Raw genomic sequence first — 23,004 nt, 5'->3', positions numbered from 1 at the left:
AATAACAATCAATATAACACGAGTAATATGTTTAATATACATAATTAGGGTTTGGGTATTATAAAACAAGTATTAAAGTAAAACAAATAAGACAAGATCTTGACTCTTAGATTATGGTTAAATTAATTCACGAAGCAATTGATGCATGATGATTTTTATGATGCACGATGATCTTCAGAGAAATATATTGTTTTATTTATTTTACTTTAATACTTGTTTTATTTTACTTAAAACCTACATAATTATATCAAATTTGAATCTGTAAATTAATTAATTAAAAGATTTATTTGTTAAGTAGGTTTATTATATAGATTTAAAAAGGATACGTATCACTTAAATGAAACACCATGGGTCGATTAAAGGATTACAATGTCATATTTGTATTTAGATGATCTTAGATTGTAGAAAACGTGAACTAGACTTGTTAATGTTTAGTGAAACTGTGTGTGTAACTACTATCGATTTGATGCGCAAAAGTTACATACGAGCGCGATTCGATACTCGTTTTTTTGTTTTACAACTAGTTCTTTGTATAACTGTATAAGGGTTCTTAATTAAATTCAACAATTTGTCAAATATATATGAATTACTAAGGCTCACACCCATATAAGAAAACATTAGAAAAGAAGAATTCAAGTGCTTCTTATTACATAATTACTAAAGAATACACAAGTATAACGAGCACATTTCATTTTATCACAAATATTTTGGGTTTCCCCGGTTAGATTAAGGAATCTTGTTTGGTTCCTTGAATTACATCCCCGAAAAAGAAAACCCGGCGGGCTGCTTCTAGAAAAAGAGTAAGCACGCCGCCGCCTCTTAGAAAAACCCCAAATCCTAAACCCTGAAGCACACAATCTCATATATATAGGTCTCGTTAGAATTGTAGACGGCTCGAGAAGGTTTGACCAAAACCCCAGTTAGCAGGGACAATGTCCATGAAAGTTTTAGTGACACCATCCGTAGTTGTGACCATGAAGGACATAGATTGGCCGTCTAGATACGAATTTGATTGCCAGTTAGCTCCCCAATTCCTCGACATTGGCAGCCAACCGGTTTTTGAGCCCTTGATCTTCACTGACTGAATAGCTCCAGCCCCTCCAACATTGGTTATCAAAACAAGCTCAAAGTAGTCTCGTCCATTGATAGTAAATCTAACTCCCCCATGCTTTTTACATGGTACCCTGAAAACCAAAATTTATCAGTAATTAAAGTGCTACAATAATATGTGTCATATACATTGTATATATAAACATGGCATAGTAGTGGTGTGTCATATATATAGTCTTTCTAATGAAAAGAAATTTAATTAGAAAGACCTTTGAAAAATAACTGGGACGATTCCACCAGCGTAAATGCCGATTTTCTCCCAAGCAGGCTGAGCCATATCGAAATGTTCAAGGGGTGGGTTGCACCAACCACCTGCATTGCTAGCCTGAGCAAAATTTGGTGGACAAAAGTTTGTTGCGGTGATGGTTACTGACACTCCTTTTCGGCACCACTTTGGGTCCGCCTTGTAATCACATATGATCTTATAACACTGGCCGCAAGCAGCTCCGTCGTTAAATAGAGCAGTACTCAACGCAGCAGTTCTTGTGCCGTATCCAGCTGAGTACAAGTTACCATACCCACAAGCACCCCCTGCACCAAAACAAGTTAAATTATCAAATAAGATTTCGTCTTCTTTATGGTTTGTAATACATTTTCTGCATTGCATAAATTGTGATACCAAAAGACATAAAAACAAGTGTAATAACCGTATCCTACAAACTAGGACGATATATTGAAAAAAAACAGCTTTTGTACACAAATTTCGACATTATTGAAGTTTGTAGTACCTTGTTGTGACAAGGGGCCAAACAAAAAAGTGCTATTGTCAATGCATTTTTATAAAGTACAAGTAAGGCTTGTATGTCAATTAAAAGGTAGATAGATAATATCCCACAAATTTAAAGAAACTTAAAACCTTAGACTAACATAAAACTATGTTGTACACTTGTACCAAATAATTTGTTGGTTTATAAATCACCTAAAAAGTATTTAGAAATTAAAGTTAGCTCCTAAGACAACATCATACAATGAATTTGAGCTCAAAAAAAGCATACCCATTGTCCCCGAGGCATCGCTGCCTCCATAAAAGGTCGCATGGCCTCTTTTCCATGCCGAAGCTGTAAAAGCATCGGCATGAAAAAAGAAAAAACATATAGTTGCGAGTGAAAGAATGCAAATATTTGCCATTTTGGGTTTGCAATGGAGATGAAGCAAAGTAGAAGAAGAAGATGGTTTGGAAGAGATTAGAGGAAGAGGTACTTAAATAAGGACCAACCCAACAGCATCACATGTAAATCTGCAAGTAGAGAATGCAGAGAGGGATTTTTTTAATTACCATTATTTATTTGATTTGTTTATTCAAAAAATAAATAAAAATATCCCTGCATAAGTGTGAAGAAATTCAGAATCTGATTTAATCATTCCCACGTTCTATCTCTAGCCATTTTTCTACATAGCATTCACATGGTTTTCCCATTAGAAGAGCCGTAAATGGATCAAACCCATTACCCATATTGCTTCTATAGTTCTATCTATCATGTTATAAACATGTAAACGTAATTATGAACGATCTTTTGATTTCACATACGAACGCAAAGTTGGATATATAATGACATGACATAACAACTTAACAAGTGTTTTTCATATGCAAGATTAGCCTATTGCATCTCTGTCTGCACAAATTTGCAAGGAGTGTATTTTGAGTCAAGCAGTCTGGTCCCAAGTTTATCCCCTTGTAAATTTTGGGACTAGTTACGGTATGGTCCTTGTATCTTATATGCATGATATTTGGTATCGGTAATAAAAAATGTCAGCACTTTTTCGAAACACGAGATGGATGCCTGCGCAATTTTACGGTAATAATGGTGGCAGTAGTGTGGTGGTGGCGGTTGAAGGGATTAAAGATATGGAGGGTAGTATTGGAAGTTTAGACATAGCTTGTTTGGGAAGAGTAATATACAGGGGTAAATTAGTCTCATCAATTCATAATTTGAGGTTTTGGCATAGGAGAGCGGTTCCTCATTTATAAGGTATTATAGATAAGTGTCAAGTTGATAACCTACCTTACATCAATTGTCGCAATATGTTAATCCTCGCTCATTTGTAACAAAAGGTGATGAATGTGTTTATACTCTTTGCTTCAAAGTATGAATTATAATGAGATCAAGACATATGACAATTTCAAAACTAAAATGATGTATGAAAGAAGTAACTTTCTAATTTCTATTACGTACTACCCTCATTTTTTTATTGTCACCTCTCAATTGAGGTGACTTAATTAGAGCAATTGGGTCGATCGTCCAATAATTGAGTCTAAGGGGAGAAATGTGTAAATCATATGTCATAGATTGTATGAGTTAAACTTGTTTTTACATCTATTGAAAATGTGAGCACTCCATCCCATAATGTGAGTATGTGACTAAGTAATGACACATAATTTAAGAAAGTCACTTTCAACCATAATTTAGAATGACTTTGATTTGTTAAAAATTGAAAATGGATACTTAATTAAATCAGGACAAACAAGATTGGTATTGTAGACATAAGACATCTATTATGGGACGGAAAGAGTATTCGGATCGTGATGCTAAACTAGATATGAATGATCATAGATACAATATAGAGAGTTGGCATTAACGTGAAGAGAAATTACGAGTCCTTTTATTACTTGTAGCGTGTATAGAAAGCCGATCTCTCATATAATATTGACTTCAACACACAAAAGAATAGCAAGCCCGTGTCGTATTGTTGCTTAACGAAGAAAAAATAAAAACTGTACGTAATAAATAAATGAGGAGAAATAATATTACTATTAAAGATTGATGGATGGGTGCAGGGAGGGGAATATAGTTGCTTAAAAAGATATAAATGAATTGGACTATCACATGGCTTTGGTACTTTGACCTTTTGTGGATCTAAATTCTAATGAAGTTAAATTATGCAACCTGCAAAATCATATTTTTATTTTCACATTAATATTCTAAGGCCTTTGCAGATTTTTGGAGGGAAAACTACAAATATTTGGATTCAAGGATCCTCAAAAATGTTTTCTTTGTTGTAGATATTTTAATCAAGTAAGATAGTAAAAGCTTGTACTTGGATGGGCTTGCCTTCTGAAGATTCGGATTTGATGGCATTATTATGTTATGATGATAAATAAAAACAATATCTTCTTTGGAAATATAAAAGTATTTTACATTAGTAAACACAGTATAAATATTTAGCTACTCCATTAGTCAAATTTGGAGTATCTTAATACGAGTATAATGATTTTTACAAATTAACTCATCATATTCACAATAATAACAAGTTTATAATGTGATTGACATTAAGTCATAAGGAAAACTTTACCAAGTTTTTTCTTTTCTTTTTTTATTTTTACATTTTTATAAATCGATGATTGTTTGTACAAAAGTTAGTCTATGGGGTAGATACAAACATAGAATGTCCTCCTTAAAATATTATTGGATAACATGGGTAGGGAATTAAGTAGGCGTACAATTCATCCTCTCTATCTACGATTTGGCTTAATGATTGATCTAGAATTGACTTGTCTAAATATAAAATTATAGTAGGGTGTCGGTTCATATATAAAAAATTGTTAGTCTTCTATGCAAATGCTACCTCATTTCAAACTAGATTACGCTTTTAATTTATTTTCTTTTTAACGGACCACTATTCCATCTAATCATCTCCACAATTTGATTTGTGTGTACATATGAGAATCCATAACTTGGGTTATTTATCTCTAATATTGCTAGGACCATTTAAGTCCCTTGGGGCTTTGGTCCTTTTACACTTCAACATCCACCGATTCGGTTGGCTTTCATAAAAAAATTACATAATGGTGCATATATGGTTCAAGTTAGATCCGATTCAAACCTCATAGGATATAACTTTGGAGTGAACACTCAAATACACGTACAGCGCGCTTGGTTCTAGATACAATTAACTTTACGAATATAGTCACGTTTCTAGTCTAAGCCGAGACTATTGCTAGTCGTCAATGGAAGCATTGCCTCCACCTTTCTCCCTATATCGGGCATGTTGAGAGATCAATAACCTTTAAATCGGTTATCAACCTAATATCTGTCTATTAATCCCTTTGTCATTAATCCTCTATATTTGTTCCTACATATCATGCATCGTATATGTTGCAAAAAAGAAATACTTGATGAGAAAGATTAAAACTATGCTAATGCATTTGATAGTAATCCGTATGACACGGGATAATAAGTAGTATAAAAACTATCTGTACGTATAATTGATTGAGTTTTGCTATCCGTATTGTTCTCTGGCCATGTGTTCATTACCACCAGCAATTAAAAAGCCTTAACAAATTAAAGCTTTCTGTAAGTCAAGTCATCTAATTATTTTCATCAGCTTTAAATGCATCGCATGATTTTTAATTCGTACGATTAGTTTATCTGTCTAATATTCCCTCATACGTACGAAAGATTCATTCAACCATATAGCAGATAGATAACAACTAAAAAAGTTAATTGTCCAAACCAACTGATCATTAACTTTTTCTTTATATTTTTTTAAAGGTTGTTATTTGGGTGTTAGTCCAGCGGTCAGGGGGTTTTTCACATTCTGATTTCCTTCTGGGAGATCTCGGGTTCGAATCCTGCCATATATATGCAAATGGCCAAATGTGGTGAGGGGTCTTAACAATACTATACGTCTATACCTATCCAACACATGGAGAGCAAACTCTTAAGTCATTGTCGGGAGTTGAACCAGCATGGATGCATCCATATGGGGGTGTTAGCCATTTATTCCTGGTTGACTTCCAAAAAAAAAAAAACTTAACATATCACGGTTATCGCCTGTATTAGAAAGTGGTACCCATTTTTATTTTTTTAGATCTTGGGATCAGTACCGACCACTTTTGTTGGTTTTTGGGATCAATAAGGTCGTTACTTCCTTTCAAAAAAGAAAAGGTCGCCACTGAAACATGTTACGAGAAAATGGTACCGAATTGCATTTGAGATTGGGATGAATACCATGTTTTAGTGATTTCTAAAAAAACACTTTCAATATCGAAACCGGTACAAGATGGTAACAATTCTGTGTCCATCCCCAACTCGTATGATATATCTCACTATATTATAGAATATTTGTTCTTGTTAAATTTTTTCAACGTTTCAACATTCTATTTTTATCTCTCCTCAAATGTTAACTACTTAATTTTTTTTTCTCCTCCATATATCATTTTATTCCCATGATTCACTCAAAATCTTTTATCTCAAAAACCGTACATCGATAAATTATAAATATTATATGAGTGTTCTTAAAATTTCATGCTCTTTCATTAGAGATGTCATTCAATATAATTTCGATGAATTTATAAATCGGAAGGCGGAGCCCGCACGACTCAGGCATTTGGCTATCACATCAACTCTTATGACCTAAACCTATCACCCCCATTATTTCACCGCCGCAACACGCGGGTACTTTGTCTCGTATTATATATATACACACATTTATGAAGTAGTGTTTCAAAATCTTAATATATATTAAAAAAAGCTGACCTAACCTCAATTGATCAATGACATTTTTCAATTTCTCAAAATTAATTAAATTAGTACATGTCTAAATTAATGTACACTTTTTGGTTTTTTATTACCAATTTACATTTTAACCCAGTATAAAATAATTCCCTTACACTTTTTGGTTTTTTATCACCAATTTATACTTTTACTCAATTTAAAATAATTATAATAATTGATTTGTATTTTTTAGTTTTACATCATCAATTTACACTTTAATCCACTCTAAAAATCAAATGTAGAAAACACTTGAATAAGTAGTGCTCGTCATTTTGGCATCATTTAAAAAGATGCACACTGACTTCGACTATTTGACGTTCTATACTCTCAACAATTTCTTTTTTCAAAATTACCCGTCTATCACTTTTTCCTTGATGTTTACGTTGATCAAACTAAAAGACTTGTTTGGTCTATTATAAATAATTTAAATACTGATGATATCGTCATAACATTATCTATGTTTTCTTCTTTCTTCCGTGCTTCTTAATTAGCTCCACTTGACCTATATATATATATATATATGTGGGTCGACTTTGAATCGTGTCCTCATCGCATAGTAACTTATTTACTGCGTGTAACAACTGAATATAACATAATCACATTTGAAACTACTAACACATGATATTGAATAATGGTGAATGTACATTGAAAATGAATATACATAAGTACCACATGAAACTACCTAAATGAGTATGAACATAAACAATTGAAGGGTTGCTTTCTAAGCAATTAATTAAAAAAAAATGTTGGAGGTTTCAAGTCCACATTCTACCACATGTAGCTTCCGTACAAATAGTGATAAATCATAATAGTGAGCCATGTTGGTGGCTGACCTTGTGATAAAAACTTAGTTGAATTATATTTCAAGTCATGGCCAATGTTAAGTGGCTATCAAGTTTAGATATTTAAGTACCAATTAAATAACACGTAATTGTGATCATTAGGCTTGAATATGGAACATGCTTTGATATGATCCGCTAATGGCTTACATGTATATGTGTTACTGTACAATACATATAACATGTACGAACTAAGAATTAATTAACGATATAACTTTAAGTAGACCTTCACCGATATTAATTTGTTGTACTTGATTTTCCACAATTTGGATTTTGTTCAATTGATCACATAGAGAAAATAGAGAAGGTGACGTGAGAGCAGCACGGTACTAACTTACTAGTAATACATCAGCATTAATTAAGTTGGTATTATAGGGGTTGTCTGTGAAACACTAATTAATTTAAGGGAAAATGATCCGTACTGCAGACTTTACCTAAGCTTAGATACTATCACTTAAAAAAAATCACAAATTAAACCTTTGAATTTGATAAATATACATAGTCCTCCTAAATTTTACATAAACTCCACTTGAATTATATATAATCCCTCTCTGTTTTACCTAATCTAAGTTAGGTACTGCATATTTTACTTAACTTTTCCCCTTAATTTAATTAAATGAAGGTATTGTATAAATTCAGGGTGGCAAAACATTCATATTGTAAGCACCCACTACACCAACGTGGGTGCTGTTGCTCTCTGTTCTCATATATTCGGGGTCAAGCTAGTGTGTACATTTAGTACTCTTCAAGGGTTAAATAAAAGTTATTTTCTTTCAATTAATCATTTGCAATACCAACATTCTCATCGTATAAAACTCTAAGTCAAGTCATCTTTTGTATAAATATTGCAGTCAGGCTTTGCCAACTTTAAGCCCGCATCAAGATATTAATGCTCATATATTGAGCCATCGAGTGAACTTAAGCCGACATCAAAAGAGTTGGAGTGTAGGCTGTGGAATTCCTGATCGGATAAAAACAGAATTGAAAAATAATAATAAAAAAAATTCAAAAATAGATTTCAAAGAATAAAAATCATGCTATTCTTTATGCATCTCTCTCCAATATGTAATGATTTATGAAGAAATAGAAATGGTTGGAGATGTCTAATATATTTATTTATGTTATATCTATATCTATATTTCTATATAAAGCAAAATGTCTCCTTTTTTGAACTAATTAAGACTTTGAAATGACTATATATTACTATTTTTTATTCACTAATTTAAACATATTCACCTATATACTTATAATACTTTTAATGAGGTTGTATCGTGTATAATTTAACGAATATGAAATTTAAGCCCAAAATATAAATACTTATAACTTGTAGGTTCATAGCAAATTAAGCCCATTAAGTTAATGAAGTGCATGCCTAAGATAAATTCTTACAAGTTACAACTTACAATGTACTTATAGGCTAATAGCAAGGCCCATTACGTTAATGAAGTGTGTGTTATACTTATGAGCTACGACTTACGAAGTTAGAAAGCATAACCAAAAATAGTACTATTGCAGTTGGTTTCTAATAGCTTACAGTGACACATGAAACACATCAAAGCGACTTGAAAGCATTTTGTAATAATTATACTTCTTGAATTTATTCTTTGGAGTATCGTACGTGTAATACAAAAGGCTTGTATTCTCAAAGAAAATTTTCCGTTACCTTGGCTAATTTTGGTTGAAATATACAAAATAAGAAATCTTAGGCATATATGTAAGTGAATAAATTTCCATGTGCTTGTAAACTAAACTATCGGTACAATGAGAGGATAAAGTTGGGACATTGTATGATAACTTATGTATTCACCAGACCCAAGCCATATAAAAAAAATCCTAGATTTGCAACTGCTACAACTTTATTTTTAATGACAACAAAAACAACACATACTTTAATCTTAAAAAATACCGTTATCATTTTAACTTAGCGTCCAAAGTTCATGAAAATGGTTATTATAAAATACTAAATTTACTCTTAATGAACATCCATTATGGAAATAATTTTTATAAAATACCAAATTTGGTCTTAATTTAGTCTTTTCGTTCTGTAACTAGATATTAGGCATTTCATGTAATTGCCAGTTGCTTGGCGTTTTGTTGTGTGGATGTTGCACTTTTAGCGCATAGACATTTGTAAAGTCGATGAGGATCTACCTTATCGCCTGTTTTTATTTGTGATATAGTAACATAAACAAGGGGTAACCTTTTACCTAAAAAAGTTTGCTCTTAATAAATTAATTTACATTTAAACCTTTATTTTAATGATTAACACTTTAATCTCTTATCTTCTAAAAAATTTTACTATCACAATACATTAACGTACACCACCAGTGGCGGTACCACATGGGGGGCAAAGGGGGCAAATGTCCTCCTCAAAATTTAGATTTTGTCATGTATTTTTAAATTTTTCACCGATTTTAAAAATTTTCTTATAATTTTTTAACATTTTGACCCCTTTTATATTTATATTTCACGGATTTTTTAATTTTGCCCCTTCTGAGATTTTTTTTTGATACTGCCTCTGACCACCACCAATAGTACCATTATCGACACCACTAGATCGCTGTCCATACCACCAACGCCGCATTACACAGATACCTTTTGAAAAAATAGGCTATAATGTATTTTTATATGTTTGCATTTGCTATATAACATTCTAGCCAACCGTCATGAAAATGACTTAGTGTTAATGATATATTTATATGTTTATAAAACGTCTCAAGTTTGAATCTTATATAGTGTAAGATTTGTCATGAAATTGTTCGGAAACGAAAATAGGAATAGCCAGGAAAGCATGAGTAAACTGAATTGCCTTTTTCGTATAACCTAAACAAACATTACAAGAAAAATGTCGATTAGTGATGACTTTGTTTAGTAACAATTAAAATTTGGTCACTAATAATCTTATTTAGTTACCATTAAGAAAAAGTGGTCACTAAATTTGGTCACTAAACAAAATTAATGGCAAAAAATTAAATAACATTTTTTTTTTGTTTCTAAACAAAATTAGTGACGGACCTTTAGTGACGAAAAGTGACCACTCAAAATTTGGTCACTAATTTATTATAATGACCAAATTTTCGTCACTAATTTTGTTTATTGACCAAAATTTGGTATTATGAAAAATTAGTCACCAAAATTTTGAGTGGTCACTAAAAGTCCGTCACTAATTTTGTTTAGAAACAAAAAATGTCATTTTTTGGCCACTAATTTTGTTTAGTGACTAAATTTAAAGACCACTTTTTTTTAATGGTAACTAAATAAGGTTATTAATGATCAACTTTTAATTGTCACTAATCAACATTTTTCTAGCATTGAAAAAAGTCTCATATGGCTTTCTACTTAGCCACTAGCCAGTCAACCCACCAGGCCACCACTCTTATTTTCTATCTACATGTCATTGAGTGAATAGTTGGACCCTTTAAATTGAGGGAAGTGATATTCGTACCATTGTTTTTAATTAATGTACCACAATATATAAGTTTTACAGCTAACTGTACAAACCAGTATTGCACATGTGTGATACATTAATTAAAACAAATGGTACCAATATCATTTCCTTTAAATTGAAATAATAGATCAGCTATTGATGAAAAACCTATTAAAACTACATAGTTTAACCAATTATTGTAATCCTATCTTTATTGAATAATAACATGAATCGGGCTTTGTTAAAATCTCATACACATGTTTTCACTTGTGAAAAGTATGTGGTTTTTAAAATGCTTTTAATTAATCATTAGATCCCTAGCTACTCTAAAACTTTGAGATGTACAAAATATAAACATACTCAAGATAAACAATATTAAACGTGGGTCAATCCATCTTGAGACGTATTCACCATGAAGATCGTGACGTTTTCATTCTTTATACGAGTTTGATTACCTCTTACGTAATGGGTCTGAGAAGGTTTGTTGTGGCCCAGCTAAGGGACTAGAACTTCAATTCAATAGAAATTAAGGTCACCACAATCAAACTTAGCCATCTGAAGCAAAGCATTAGAAGTATGGTTAGATAACCATACTTTCCTCAAGAAACTCATCAATTTTCCGTTGCTTTGTTGTATAAACCCCACACAATATGCAACAGTAATTAGACTAACACTTCTCCACCTCCTTTCCCTTTCATATTTCATTAATCCCTTTCCAATTCTATCGAATTCATCATCTTTTCCAGATGTTTTCTTCAAAAAAGCCTCTCCGAGATGCCTACTAAGCACTATGGCATCTTCAAGAGCAGAACACCCACCTTGGTTTATGTCGGGCGTCATGGGATGAAGGGCATCCCCTGCTACGCAAACGTTTTCTTTAGCTATGTTACCAAATAGTACATTCCATGGCAATCTTATCTTCAATGTTGAATATGAAATGTTGCTTAGAGACGTTTTTTCCAGCACGTCTAGTGCTTCTCGTGGCATCTTGTCGATTAGTCTCGATACAAATTGCTTCATTTTCCTTGGGCTTTCTTGCAACTCTTTTTCATCTATAAGAAAGGAACATAATATATTAGTAAAACAATATATAACATATCTTGACTTCAGATATATGGAATGTGTACTTATTAAATTCAAAACTCTTACATGATGGAACTTTAGATGGGGTAAACGTGCAAAACCAATACACGGTCTTGTCATCAATCGGACGAAAACCAAATCGTGTGCCACCTCCAAAGCTGAGATATGACAGAGGTTCAAAACCTGAGCCATTTGGGAAGTCTGCCAAACCACGAATAGCTGATCTCCCAACACTTACAGGTGTTGCAAGACCCAACCATTTAGAAACAACCGAGTTAACCCCATCACACCCTATCAACACCTACAAAAATCCTACTAGTAGTACAGTAAGTATGTATCTCATTGTTTACCAAATTACAGGTATTTTATCAAACCGCTACCTTGGTTTTGAGAATCGACCCATCAGCTAGTTGTACTAGTTTGAACCGGTTGAGTTCACTAATGTTTGTAACCTTTGAAGAGTATCTAATGGTGTCGTGTGGTAACTCGTTGACTAATGTCTCCAGTAAATCTTTCCGCCTAACACATCGACTTTCATAGCCCTTGCTAAGATAAAATAATTTGTGGCTAATTCATCAAATACATATGCAGTATATAATCACAGACTGCTAAAATCTACCAAATAGAGTAACTAAAAACTGTGGAATAAAAATGTGACTTACAATTTCCCATCTTTGTCAAGTACTTGCCCTGGAGTAAAAAGACCAGTATCAGGCAAGGCCATCTTGAATCTGTCAACCACATAACTAATTTCAAAATCTGAAACAATAACTTATCTCTAATAAATCATGACTATATTATTAAAAATTTTACCCAGTTATTTGAGTAGACTTTTGTCTTAAGGAGTCTCCAATTCCTACAACATCCAACGCCTTCCAAGCATTGGTCCATAATGTAAGCGCAAACCCGGTAATTCTTAAGCTCTCTGATGACTCCAATACCAAACTCCTTAAACCCAACCTTTACAAAAATAAAATATAAGACAAGGTTAATACTAGAATGTAGAACTTGTTCCTGTTGTCCTGTTGATTGTAGCCAACAAAGTTTCTTCATTTTAGTTGTTGTTTTAGTCCCTAAAGTTCTGTTTCATATATAGTCGGTCTAAAAAACAATTCGACCATTTTTCTAACCATCACCGAGATGTTTATTAAAGAAAACACACTTTCAAATACTAGTAAGTCATAAGGATAAAAAAAAAAAAGAAATCAATGGGATAAATAGTGTACTATGGTTGCAACTTGCAAGTGTTATATCTACAGCAATTTTTAATCATTCACAACAATTGCATACTTTATACAGTTGTATACTATGCAGTCTAACATGTGCATTTGTTGTGTGCGACAAAAACCTGTTGTAGATACATCACTACCCTTTTAATAATAAGATATGCGTATATGATGGGAGCCCTGTACCACCAAAATTTTCTAATCTACCACACTGTACACTTAATATAACACACACTACAATTACATAATAGTGATAGATTTATTAGAAACTGTGGTAAGATTATCTATTCCCATATATGATACCTGTGAAGGGCTAAGGATGTAGTAAGACCAGCCAGTCCAGCACCAACAATTAGGATATCTACATCTTCATTATTATTATGATTATGAACTTGCATACTTAAAAAATCAGATTGGTTATATCTATATATAGCTCTCCTTTCCAGATTGTTTGTTTTGATAATTAAGAAGAAAGTTGAGGGTCTAATAAAAATAACAATATGTCAGAATGTCTATAATGCTTGGTGCCTTGTGGATACTTGTTTTTCTTGTTATGGTCTACCAAAAGTTATCACTATGAGACACACGTCACTGCGTACATCATATGTTTTATCCGTCTTCATCATACAAAATGTTACATTAGATACTATGATATAGTTACAAAAATCCAACCCAAATTCAACTTATATATCGAACATATTAATTGTGACAGGCCCATTTGTGACCCAAACCCACTTATTTCATATCAAATCGAAGATTATAATGTTGACACATTGTATAATAAATACTTAATATTGAGACATTTGACTTTAGGCAACACATTATATCAACATTGTCAATTTCATCATATATGTAACATATATACTATAGATTATAGATTCAAATATTAATCTGAAACAAGAAAATAAATTGAAATGCAATGCGTTGATGACATTCTCTAGCATGTTTATGACGAGAGAAGTAGTCACAACATGGATGGAATTGAATATGTATCACTCCACATGGTTGCATATTCTGATGTATATATGTCATATATCATCTACTCTACTTTCTTGATGGATCACTTCTTTTTTTGCTGATTATAGTTTTCAACAATTCTTAATCTACGTTAATTATCATGAACTCATGATCATTAAATCATTAATTCTTTTCCCATAAAGAGCCAACATGATACCACCAAGGCACCAAGAGGCTATGGTCATATAATGACAATTTTATGTATTGTACCTGTACAATAACAACAAAAATACTTACACATCTTATCGTAAAAAATATCATTATCATTTGTATGGTCCAAGATGAATTCAAATCAAATACTAATTCTTTTTATCTCGTAGAAGAAAATTAATAGAAAAAGGCTCGAACAGAATGTCATTCAGACCGATGGCCGTATCTATTGTAGCAGGATTTTGTTATAACAAAACCATCTTTGGATGGCAATACTGTTGGCATCACGGATCATATCCCCTTTTCGGATTAAGAAACAAGATTACCACAATCATAGTTTGCCATCTTAAGGAAAGCACTAGGTGTGTAGCTTGAAAACCATGCTTTCCTAAAGTAAGTCATCAATATGCCCTTGCTCTCTTGAATAAATCCCACACAATATGCAACACTAATGAGACTAAAACTTCTCCATCTCCTTTCCTTTCCATATTTCTCCAAACCCTTTTTAATTCTCTCAAATTCATCGTCTTCTTCGTTCGATTTGTTTAAAAAAGCCTCACCAAGACACCTACCAAGCACAACCGAGTCTTCTAGAGATGAACATCCACCTTGGCCAATGTCCGGAGTCATGGGATGCAGGGCATCCCCGGCTACAGTAACGTTGTCTTTCACTATGTTACCAAATAAAATGTTCCATGGCAATCTAAACTTCAATGGTGCTATAGAAATACTACTTAGCGACGTCTTCTCTACCACGTCCTGTGCATGTTGAGGCATCTTGTTGATACGGCTCAATATAAATTGTTTCATTTTCATCGGGTTTTCTTTCCAATCTTCTTCGTCTATAAGATTCAAAACATTATAATACTTGAGTTAGTCAATGTTTCCAAGCCCAACTTTTTTTCAAATTCAATATAATTATCACAAACTTAAAATAGCTTACACGATGGAACTTGAGACGGGGTGAACGTAAAAAACCAATACACACTCTTCTCATCAACAGGAACAAAACCAAACCGTACACCGCCTCCAAAATTGACATGGAACATGGGATCTAAACCTGAACCATTAGGAAACTCCACCAAACCACGAATAGCAGATCTTCCAACACGTACGGGAGCCCCAAGACCCAACCATTTTGCCACCACCGATTTAACTCCGTCACACCCTATCAACACCTAAATACATAAATCCATATTAGAAATATTGTATCTCAATGGTTCACCAAACCAAAACCACTTAACCAACTAGCTACCTTAGCTTTAAGAATGGACCCATCAGCTAGGTGAACCAGTTTGAATCGGTCGAGTTCCTCAATATTTGCAACCTTCGAGGAGTACCTAACGGTGCTTGGTGGCAGCTCATCTACTAGTGCTTCTAATAAATCCTTTCTCCTGACACACCGGCTTTCATATCCCTTGCTAAAATTGAACCCAAATAAAAATACTACGAGTATATAGTAAAGCAATGCAACAACTATACCTTACTGTTTCTAAAGAAAGAATCACCATGACTTTGTGTATTTACTCCCTCTAAACTTTATGTTATATTTCAGAGTTAAATATTTTGACATGTTTGTAAGTTAGTCATATATGTAGAGTTAATCATAAGATGTATGATGTTTTCTCATTAAACAAAATGAATGATATTTCAGAATAAATTTAACATCAAACTATAGTAAACAAAGAAAGGTAATCCAAATTTAAAAATGCAACTTACAATTTTCCATCTTTATCAAGTGCTTGTTCTGAAGTAAAAAGACCGGTGTCAGGAGATGCAATTTTGAATCTGGAACCAAATGACTACTTTTTAGTATCAATGAATATAATATAGATATAGTTACCCAAATAACGCTGTTATTTTATCACTTTAACTTGTGTAAGAAATTACCCTTTCATTTGGGTGGACTTTAGTCGTAGGGAGTCCCCTATTCCTACAGCATCTAATGCCCTCCAAGCATTGGTCCATATCGTAAGAGCAAATCCGGTGGTTCTTAAACTCTCTGATGACTCCAACACCAAACTCCTCAATCCCAACCTTCAAAACATAGACCAAATAACTTCTTGAGACAAATACAGAAAAGTTACATTTGTAGGGCGAAATATTGTTATCGTATGTATCTGACATCCTATAACATGTAATTAAATTGATGATGTGATAAGATATGGTGATGACATCGCAGGTTCGCATATATGTATGGCTGCCGACGTGTCAATACTTTGAACAGCATACATATAAAGATTTGCAAGGTATAAATAAGGAAGGAATATGATAGAACTTAGAAGAATACCTGTGAAGGGCTAAGGCAGTAGTGAGACCAGCTAATCCAGCACCTACAATAACTATATCTACATCTTCATGATTCTCCATCTTTATACTCACTTTTGGGGTCTCTAAAGTTTCTTTCTATTTCAGTAAAGCTCTTGAAAAGTAATTTAATTACGACTTTAGGAATAGCATGGAGTTGTTTCTATATATACATAACAACACATGATAAGTCAAATATATATAGTGATGGAGTACATCGTCCAGGAAGTTGCTTGGGTTCTTTAATTCAGCACGTTAACATATGACATCAATGCATACGTGTGGTACCAAAGGCAGCTAGCCAACAAAAACCATGTCTTAATTAGTTCACAAGATGGATTTCTTTGTTATCACCAAATCATAGCTTCACATGTCTGCAATTTGTAACATGTTTCTTTAATAAAGAGCCACTGATCAACTAATTGTGCGGTTAAAAAACCTTGAAATTGAGTGGTATAATTTAATTCTATCAACATGCTATGTGAAGTTGACGTACTTGGGGCTAAAAACAGAAAAACTAGAATCAATAATGTCTAAAGGTGGGAGTTAGATTGACCTATAATCTTCAAGTAAAACCAAATTTCTTCTCAAGAAATAAGAGTATCACATACAACTCATGAAACAAAACCAATTACCTCTAAGGAAAAAGAAAAATCTTGTGTCACGCTCACTGAATTTAACTTCAGTCAGTCATACACACAAGACCTACAAACATAAAACAAAATATTTAACCTAAAGAATGAGAGCAAAAATTACATTAAAATCGAAAAAATAGAAACATTAACAGATGACATGAAAAACTCAAAGCTCGCTACTAAAACTTAGTCTACACTTTTAGTACAAACTGATGTTCCTAGGTCAATTATCGGGAACTGGAAAAAATGAAACAAAACATAGAAATGGAGCAGGCAGACGTCCAAACATTCATGGAAAGCATATGAAAGCAGAACATTCATGAAACCCTGTTTTTTTTTCTTAGTCGCCACCAGCTGCGACCTGATTTGGCCTGTTTGATCTGAAACCACCACGACCCCTTCCTCCACGAGTTCCCCTCCCACGACCACGACCTACAAGTCATCGAACACAATCATATTAGCTTAATGTATCTTCTTTCATGAATTAATAAGATTAAAAATCAAAGGTCCTATGCAACGAAAAACATTCCTACATATTAACCAGCAACAATTATGACAGCAGTATACTACAGGGAACACTTGATAATATATAAGTAATATATACTGTAAACATTTGCTACGGGAGCTTTTAACGTGTAAGGTTTCTATATTCACATAAAACTAAAAGACTCACATAGTTTATTAAACAGACATTTAAGTTCTGATATTCGTTGTAACCCTGGAATTTCAAATTATGATACTCTTGCAACAATGACATTCAAGTTGGTGTGTGTTTGTGTGTGTGTGTGTGCATAACACATCTAATATCAACATATGCGCTACATATACATACAGAAGGAGAGTACAGAAGTACACATTAGTAGTCGATAAATGTCATAATCAAAGATAGCAAAAAAGATATCAGACAGGAAGCACTAAGTGTGCAACTGTGCATTTTCCACAACCAGTAGTCTTCATTTATAGAGTACAATTTATTTGTTTGGCATATTGTGTAAGTTAGGTAAACAATTTATGGTTTCAGTGTAGATTGATTGATGTAAGCAAAATGGATCCGCATAACGGATTGATAGGCAAATCTAAACAATCAGAAAAAGTTAAAGTAATACCTCCACCTCGCATGGGATTCTCTTGGTTATAACCTCCTGCATCTTGCGGAGCATCCATATAAGGTTCATTATTGTAGCCTCCCCTTCCACGACCACGGAAATTACGTCCCCTGGCCCTGGGAGATTCTTGATTGTAACCCCCCACATCTTGCTGATTATCCATATAAGACCCATTGTTATATCCTCCCCTTCCACGGCCACGGAAACCACGACCCCTTCCCCTAGGAGATTCTTGATTGTAACCTCCAGCATCTTGCTGATTATCCATATAAAGTGCATTTCCGTAGTTTCCCCTTCCGCGTCCTCGAAACCCAGAACTTCTTCCTCGGCCTCTTCCCCTGGGATAACCAGCAGGGCCATCCCATCCATCATCATACTCGTCTTGTCCAAAACCATTTCCTGCTGTCATGACCCAAAGTCAAACTAATATTCACACAGAAGATCTAAATCTAAACTTATATGAATAAAAAAATACCTGGTGCAGCTCTAGACCTTCCCCTTCCTCTTCCCCTTCCACCACGCCCTCTGCCCCTTGCAGTTGGTGAACCCTCTGCAAAGCATGAAAATTACAACAAAAATACTCGAAAATAAAATTTACAAAACGTGTGTAGGATAACATACCTCCTTCGTATTCAATATCAGTTGACACCTTCACCTGGTCAGCTGGCAGTGGTTCCTGATACCTGAAAACAGATTAAGTTACCGTTATGTTTACATAAATCATTTTACGGTACTGCAATATTGATATTATCATACACATACAGAATCAGTGTTTAAACTCAACTCACCCAATAGATGATGTATTCAGCTCCTTCTTTGATAGAGTTATAGTTATCATCGAAACATGCCTCGTGGTTTCCAAACTGAAACAACATTTAAAAAAAAGAAACAAGAAGCCAGCTTAGACAAACCATATGAAACACCAGTATGCTATTTCTTCAAATAAGAATGCGGGTCTAAACTTACGGAAGTAATCCTTCCTCTAGGGGTTCCCAAGTGTCAGTTATGTCTGTGGATCCAATAGATGTAATTTGATGCAGACCAACAATTCGCCTCTGCATTACAGATATGCAGTTATTCTAAAGTCGATCAACATATATCATAAAAAATTAAAATAAAAGATGTATGAGAAAATGGATTGCATGGAAAACCTTTATCAATTCCACAATTGTTACGGTCTTGTTAATGGCTCTACCCATGGCTTTAAACTGAATTTCTTCCGAGCCTTTTTCCTAAAAAATAAATAATCAGGTTAATAGTGAAATCAGATACTAGTGCAAATACCTCAAGTCCTCAACAACTAACAATTAAAAATAATGTTTTGCTTAGAACACTACACGTTAATGGTTCGTATACTTATCATAGACAGTACACATTCAACCAAGAACAGAATTCACAGGAAAACTTTACAAAGATAAAGTTACCCACTCACCCACGGGCCATGGTAGTGAAATATAAACTCTTGATAGGAAAACACAATGATCGTAGTGAGAAATTGAGAATTATATTAACAGAATATGCAAAAGACTAGAAATAACAAAAAGCTAAAACCTTTTGGCAAAACATTTGTATCAGAGCATCAATCAATAATTAGAATACCACTGTGCATAATCCTAATCAGATGATACACATACAGCATATGTCGATTGACAACACAACACTCCGACTTATGCCAACAGTGCTTGTCGTGAAAAGCGCATTCATAATACACACCTCCAATGGTGCTTAAATCATATATTACTTGAGCACAATATATAAGCAAACAAAAACTAACGTATTTTTCATATAGGCAGTCAGAAAGTGCCTAATCGTTAAAAGCCACTTAAAAAAATCCAATCCCAAATCCTAAATAACCTTTAACTCCAATGGACATGCACAACCGGCATATATTGTTCAAAAGTACTACCTGGAGCAAATTCATGGCGTAAGTGATATAGCTCCGCATCCTTCCTTGACTAGTAATGCGAATCTCATTCTCGTCAATCGGTTGTTCTGCTCTAGGCTTCTCGACCTTCTGGTACCGATCCATCTATCAACACAAAAAGAAGAAAAAAAAACACTCTTAACACTCGTAAATCTCCCAAAACAAAACATTATACCGAAAACACAAACGCCAAAACTCTGTTACGCAATCCGCTATAAACCTACCAGATTTACACAACTACCAAGTAAGTAAATATCCTAGTCTACCCTAAACACTAATAATAATTAATTAATAAAAACTAATGCATGTACATGCACTTGAAAATTATTAACAGAAACGCAAGTACAAATCTATTAATTACAGATTATTTATTGACATGTACATAAAATACATATATATATAATATATAAATTCTAGGGCTTTCATATAACAGCAGATATTAATTAACCTAATTAAAAAAAAAAACAATTAACAAATTAATATGGCAATAAGAATAAGATGGGTGAATATATAATAATGAATCTGATTAATTGAATTGAATTAAATTAAAAACAATGATAGAAATAGAGATTAAATAATATATATGAAAAAAGAAAGTGATATACCTTTAATGTTTTGTTGGTGTGGTATCCGGCTTGAATATGTATTTTTGTTGTTTATAAGCCCTAAGAAAAAACTGTAAAGATAGACAGTTTTGTTGTATTTATATCTCACACACACACACCTGCTGCTGGGTGCCCTAAACTTGTTAACTCTTTCTTATCTTAAAAACCGTTTCAACTCGGGTTTCGGTTTCTTCGTGAAGTTGGGCCGGGCTATTGCTAAAGGACTTTAGTTTTTGGATTGGTCCCATGTTTGAGGATTTAGAGTTGGGTTGTTTTGTGTGTAGAGGAACTAGTTTTAATTTGGCCCATTAGTGGATGGAAAATTGTGTCAAGTATACTATATTGTGTGGATATGTTTTGTAGAATTAACTTGAAGTTTTTTTAAGATGCGTTGTAAAACTATAAAAAAACTATAAAGAACAAACAATAAAAAAAACACAAGAATATAGAAAATGAGGAATTCTATTATTCATCTCATAAAAAGGCTATATTTATAATACAACAGTGGATTCATCTCCAAGTAATAAATCTCCTAATATAACCAAAAGATCTCCTAAAGATATGGACATCCGTTCCATATTTATATATAACAAGATGGTACGAATACTTTTTTTTTAGTGTGAAAGAAATATTCATACGGCTCATTACATTTTTTTTTAATTGTGTCACATCTTAGATGGTGCAAGTTATATACATCCTTAAATACTTAAACTTTTTATTTAAGAGAAACTACATCTTCATTTAACTTCACCAACATTTGTGGATTATATCATTATAATATTATTTATATTTTTGTTCCTTTTCTCTTAACAATTGAGTGCTATTTAATCATCGAAATAGAGTTACATAGTCTCCAAGCAGAAAAGATGATAATGCAACCAAGATTCGAATCCATGTCATCTAATGACTTACTAACATCAATTGCCAATATGTTAAGAACATGTTTTTTGTTCAGCCTTAATTGACATGGTCTCCTCCATGAGTCCATCACATAAAAACATCGATGTTGTCCGGTTGCCGCTAGCCTATATATACAATCTTTTTTGGGTTATGAGTTACCCATGAAGATTGTGGAGCACATATTCGAAAAAGGCATAAGCAAGTATAACTTGTTTTTAGATCTCCTGGATGTCGATATTGTTAGAATATGAACACATAAACATACATAATCACGAGTAAGCGCAACGGAAGAAATCGAAACATATATGCAATCAAATTAATTAACAAAGAATAAAGTTGAGTTGTGTACCTTATGCAAAGCTCGAATAAAGATAATAATAACAAGATTATTATTAATGATTAGGGTTTAAAGCAAAACCTCTCTACGATCGCACACTAGACACCCCGAATAATGTATGCTAGTACTCGATCACAAACCAAACAAACATTTTGCTTGAACCTTCAACTTCAAAGTCGAAACCCCTCAAGAAGAAGGAATTTCGGCCACTTCAAAGCAAGGAAGAAAAAGGAGAGAATTTGCTTATGTGAAAAAGTATATGAAAAAACCTAGAATTAAGCCTCTATTTATAGGACTTAATTAGGTTTTCTTAGCTTGGAAAATAAGCCACACCAAGGCTTAAACAAGCCTCATATGGCCGGCCCCTATATGGACTTTAAGTCCAAATCCATTTTCCAATTTTCACATTTTAATCCTCCTTTTTAATCAATTAAATATAATTAACCCTTTAATTATGTTTAATTAATTATTTCGTGATCAAACTAATCAATATATTACTTTAATATATCAATTAATATTATCGAGTTACTGTGTCATTTCGTGTGACCCCGTAGGCTTAAATTATTCTCGGACATGCGATTTATAATAAAATGATCACACTCCAACAGCTCCCACTTGAGCATGTTATTATAAAGGCAATAACATTGGTTGGCGTCTAGCAACACTCCAATGCTCCCGGAAATATTTAAGAATAGATTCTTAAATTTGCCAAGTTGAAATGATTTAGTCTTTAATATCCCTTTGTTCACGTACTCTTGTTAATTATGAATATGGATCAATGTCATTTCATAATTTAACGATTATGTTTCTCATTTCTACAATTAATCAAGATTACCAAATTAG

The 23,004-nt window shown here is 33.3% G+C and overlaps 4 protein-coding genes across 7 annotated transcripts; all 4 read right to left on the bottom strand.

Moving 5' to 3' along the window:
* Positions 1 to 867: 867 nt before the first annotated feature.
* On the bottom strand, positions 868 to 2,238 carry LOC122601078 (expansin-A11-like). The gene is made up of 3 exons (XM_043773853.1): positions 2,106 to 2,238; positions 1,320 to 1,641; positions 868 to 1,184 (listed from the first exon to the last, which is right to left on the bottom strand). The coding sequence occupies exons 1-3, from the start codon at positions 2,236 to 2,238 to the stop codon at positions 878 to 880; spliced, it is 762 nt and encodes a 253-aa protein (XP_043629788.1). The 3' UTR covers positions 868 to 877.
* Positions 2,239 to 11,065: 8,827 nt separating this feature from the next.
* LOC122579239 (monooxygenase 2-like) lies at positions 11,066 to 13,698 on the bottom strand. 2 transcript variants are annotated; one of them, XM_043751364.1, is made up of 6 exons: positions 13,484 to 13,698; positions 12,768 to 12,914; positions 12,617 to 12,685; positions 12,335 to 12,521; positions 12,021 to 12,255; positions 11,066 to 11,923 (listed from the first exon to the last, which is right to left on the bottom strand). In XM_043751364.1, the coding sequence occupies exons 1-6, from the start codon at positions 13,576 to 13,578 to the stop codon at positions 11,388 to 11,390; spliced, it is 1,269 nt and encodes a 422-aa protein (XP_043607299.1). In that variant the 5' UTR covers positions 13,579 to 13,698; the 3' UTR covers positions 11,066 to 11,387. The 2 variants fall into 2 exon arrangements, with proteins under 2 accessions (XP_043607299.1, XP_043607308.1); XM_043751373.1 differs by having other exon boundaries at positions 12,335 to 12,500; positions 13,484 to 13,697.
* A 741-nt stretch (positions 13,699 to 14,439) lies between these two features.
* On the bottom strand, positions 14,440 to 16,826 carry LOC122602151 (monooxygenase 2-like). The gene is made up of 6 exons (XM_043774877.1): positions 16,638 to 16,826; positions 16,238 to 16,384; positions 16,067 to 16,135; positions 15,603 to 15,768; positions 15,291 to 15,525; positions 14,440 to 15,189 (listed from the first exon to the last, which is right to left on the bottom strand). Exons 1-6 carry the CDS (start codon positions 16,715 to 16,717, stop codon positions 14,657 to 14,659), a joined length of 1,230 nt encoding a protein of 409 aa, XP_043630812.1. The 5' UTR covers positions 16,718 to 16,826; the 3' UTR covers positions 14,440 to 14,656.
* Positions 16,827 to 17,218: 392 nt separating this feature from the next.
* LOC122603592 (RNA-binding protein FUS-like) lies at positions 17,219 to 21,047 on the bottom strand. Of its 3 annotated transcripts, none has more exons than XM_043776342.1 (9): positions 20,925 to 21,047; positions 20,302 to 20,424; positions 19,547 to 19,627; positions 19,362 to 19,450; positions 19,184 to 19,258; positions 19,017 to 19,078; positions 18,871 to 18,945; positions 18,396 to 18,797; positions 17,219 to 17,721 (listed from the first exon to the last, which is right to left on the bottom strand). In XM_043776342.1, the coding sequence occupies exons 2-9, from the start codon at positions 20,422 to 20,424 to the stop codon at positions 17,630 to 17,632; spliced, it is 999 nt and encodes a 332-aa protein (XP_043632277.1). In that variant the 5' UTR covers positions 20,925 to 21,047; the 3' UTR covers positions 17,219 to 17,629. The 3 variants fall into 3 exon arrangements, with proteins under 3 accessions (XP_043632277.1, XP_043632293.1, XP_043632285.1); XM_043776358.1 differs by having other exon boundaries at positions 18,402 to 18,797; XM_043776350.1 differs by having other exon boundaries at positions 18,396 to 18,794.
* Between the last annotated feature and the right edge of the window lie 1,957 nt (positions 21,048 to 23,004).

Source organism: Erigeron canadensis, chromosome 1, assembly GCF_010389155.1.
Source record: "Erigeron canadensis isolate Cc75 chromosome 1, C_canadensis_v1, whole genome shotgun sequence".
In the NCBI taxonomy this organism is placed as follows: domain Eukaryota; kingdom Viridiplantae; phylum Streptophyta; class Magnoliopsida; order Asterales; family Asteraceae; genus Erigeron; species Erigeron canadensis.
Note: the sequence above shows the minus strand (reverse complement) of the source record. Positions and strands in the feature narration are given on the sequence as shown.

Bases quoted from the DNA above. Each gene is read 5' to 3' on its own strand.
- LOC122601078 (XM_043773853.1), bottom strand. From the start codon at position 2,238: ATGGCAAATATTTGCATTCTTTCACTCGCAACTATATGTTTTTTCTTT. The intron at 1,642-2,105 runs GTATGCTTTTTT...GTTTTGGTGCAG, and splicing joins CGATGCCTCGGGGACAATGG to GGGGTGCTTGTGGGTATGGT. The intron at 1,185-1,319 runs GTCTTTCTAATT...TTTGGTTTTCAG, and splicing joins GTCCCAGTTATTTTTCAAAG to GGTACCATGTAAAAAGCATG.
- LOC122579239 (XM_043751364.1), bottom strand. From the start codon at position 13,578: ATGCAAGTTCATAATCATAATAATAATGAAGATGTAGATATCCTAATT. The intron at 12,915-13,483 runs GTATCATATATG...ATTTTTGTAAAG, and splicing joins ACATCCTTAGCCCTTCACAG to GTTGGGTTTAAGGAGTTTGG. The intron at 12,686-12,767 runs GTAAAATTTTTA...TGTGGTTGACAG, and splicing joins AAGTCTACTCAAATAACTGG to ATTCAAGATGGCCTTGCCTG.
- LOC122602151 (XM_043774877.1), bottom strand. From the start codon at position 16,717: ATGGAGAATCATGAAGATGTAGATATAGTTATTGTAGGTGCTGGATTA. The intron at 15,769-16,066 runs GTAAGTTGCATT...GTTCAATTTTAG, and splicing joins CTTGATAAAGATGGAAAATT to CAAGGGATATGAAAGCCGGT. The intron at 15,190-15,290 runs GTAAGCTATTTT...TGAATCTTATAG, and splicing joins CCCGTCTCAAGTTCCATCGT to ACGAAGAAGATTGGAAAGAA.
- LOC122603592 (XM_043776342.1), bottom strand. From the start codon at position 20,424: ATGGATCGGTACCAGAAGGTCGAGAAGCCTAGAGCAGAACAACCGATT. The intron at 19,628-20,301 runs GTAGTACTTTTG...TTTATTTTTTAG, and splicing joins ACGCCATGAATTTGCTCCAG to GAAAAAGGCTCGGAAGAAAT. The intron at 18,798-18,870 runs GTATTTTTTTAT...GGGTCATGACAG, and splicing joins AAGGTCTAGAGCTGCACCAG to CAGGAAATGGTTTTGGACAA.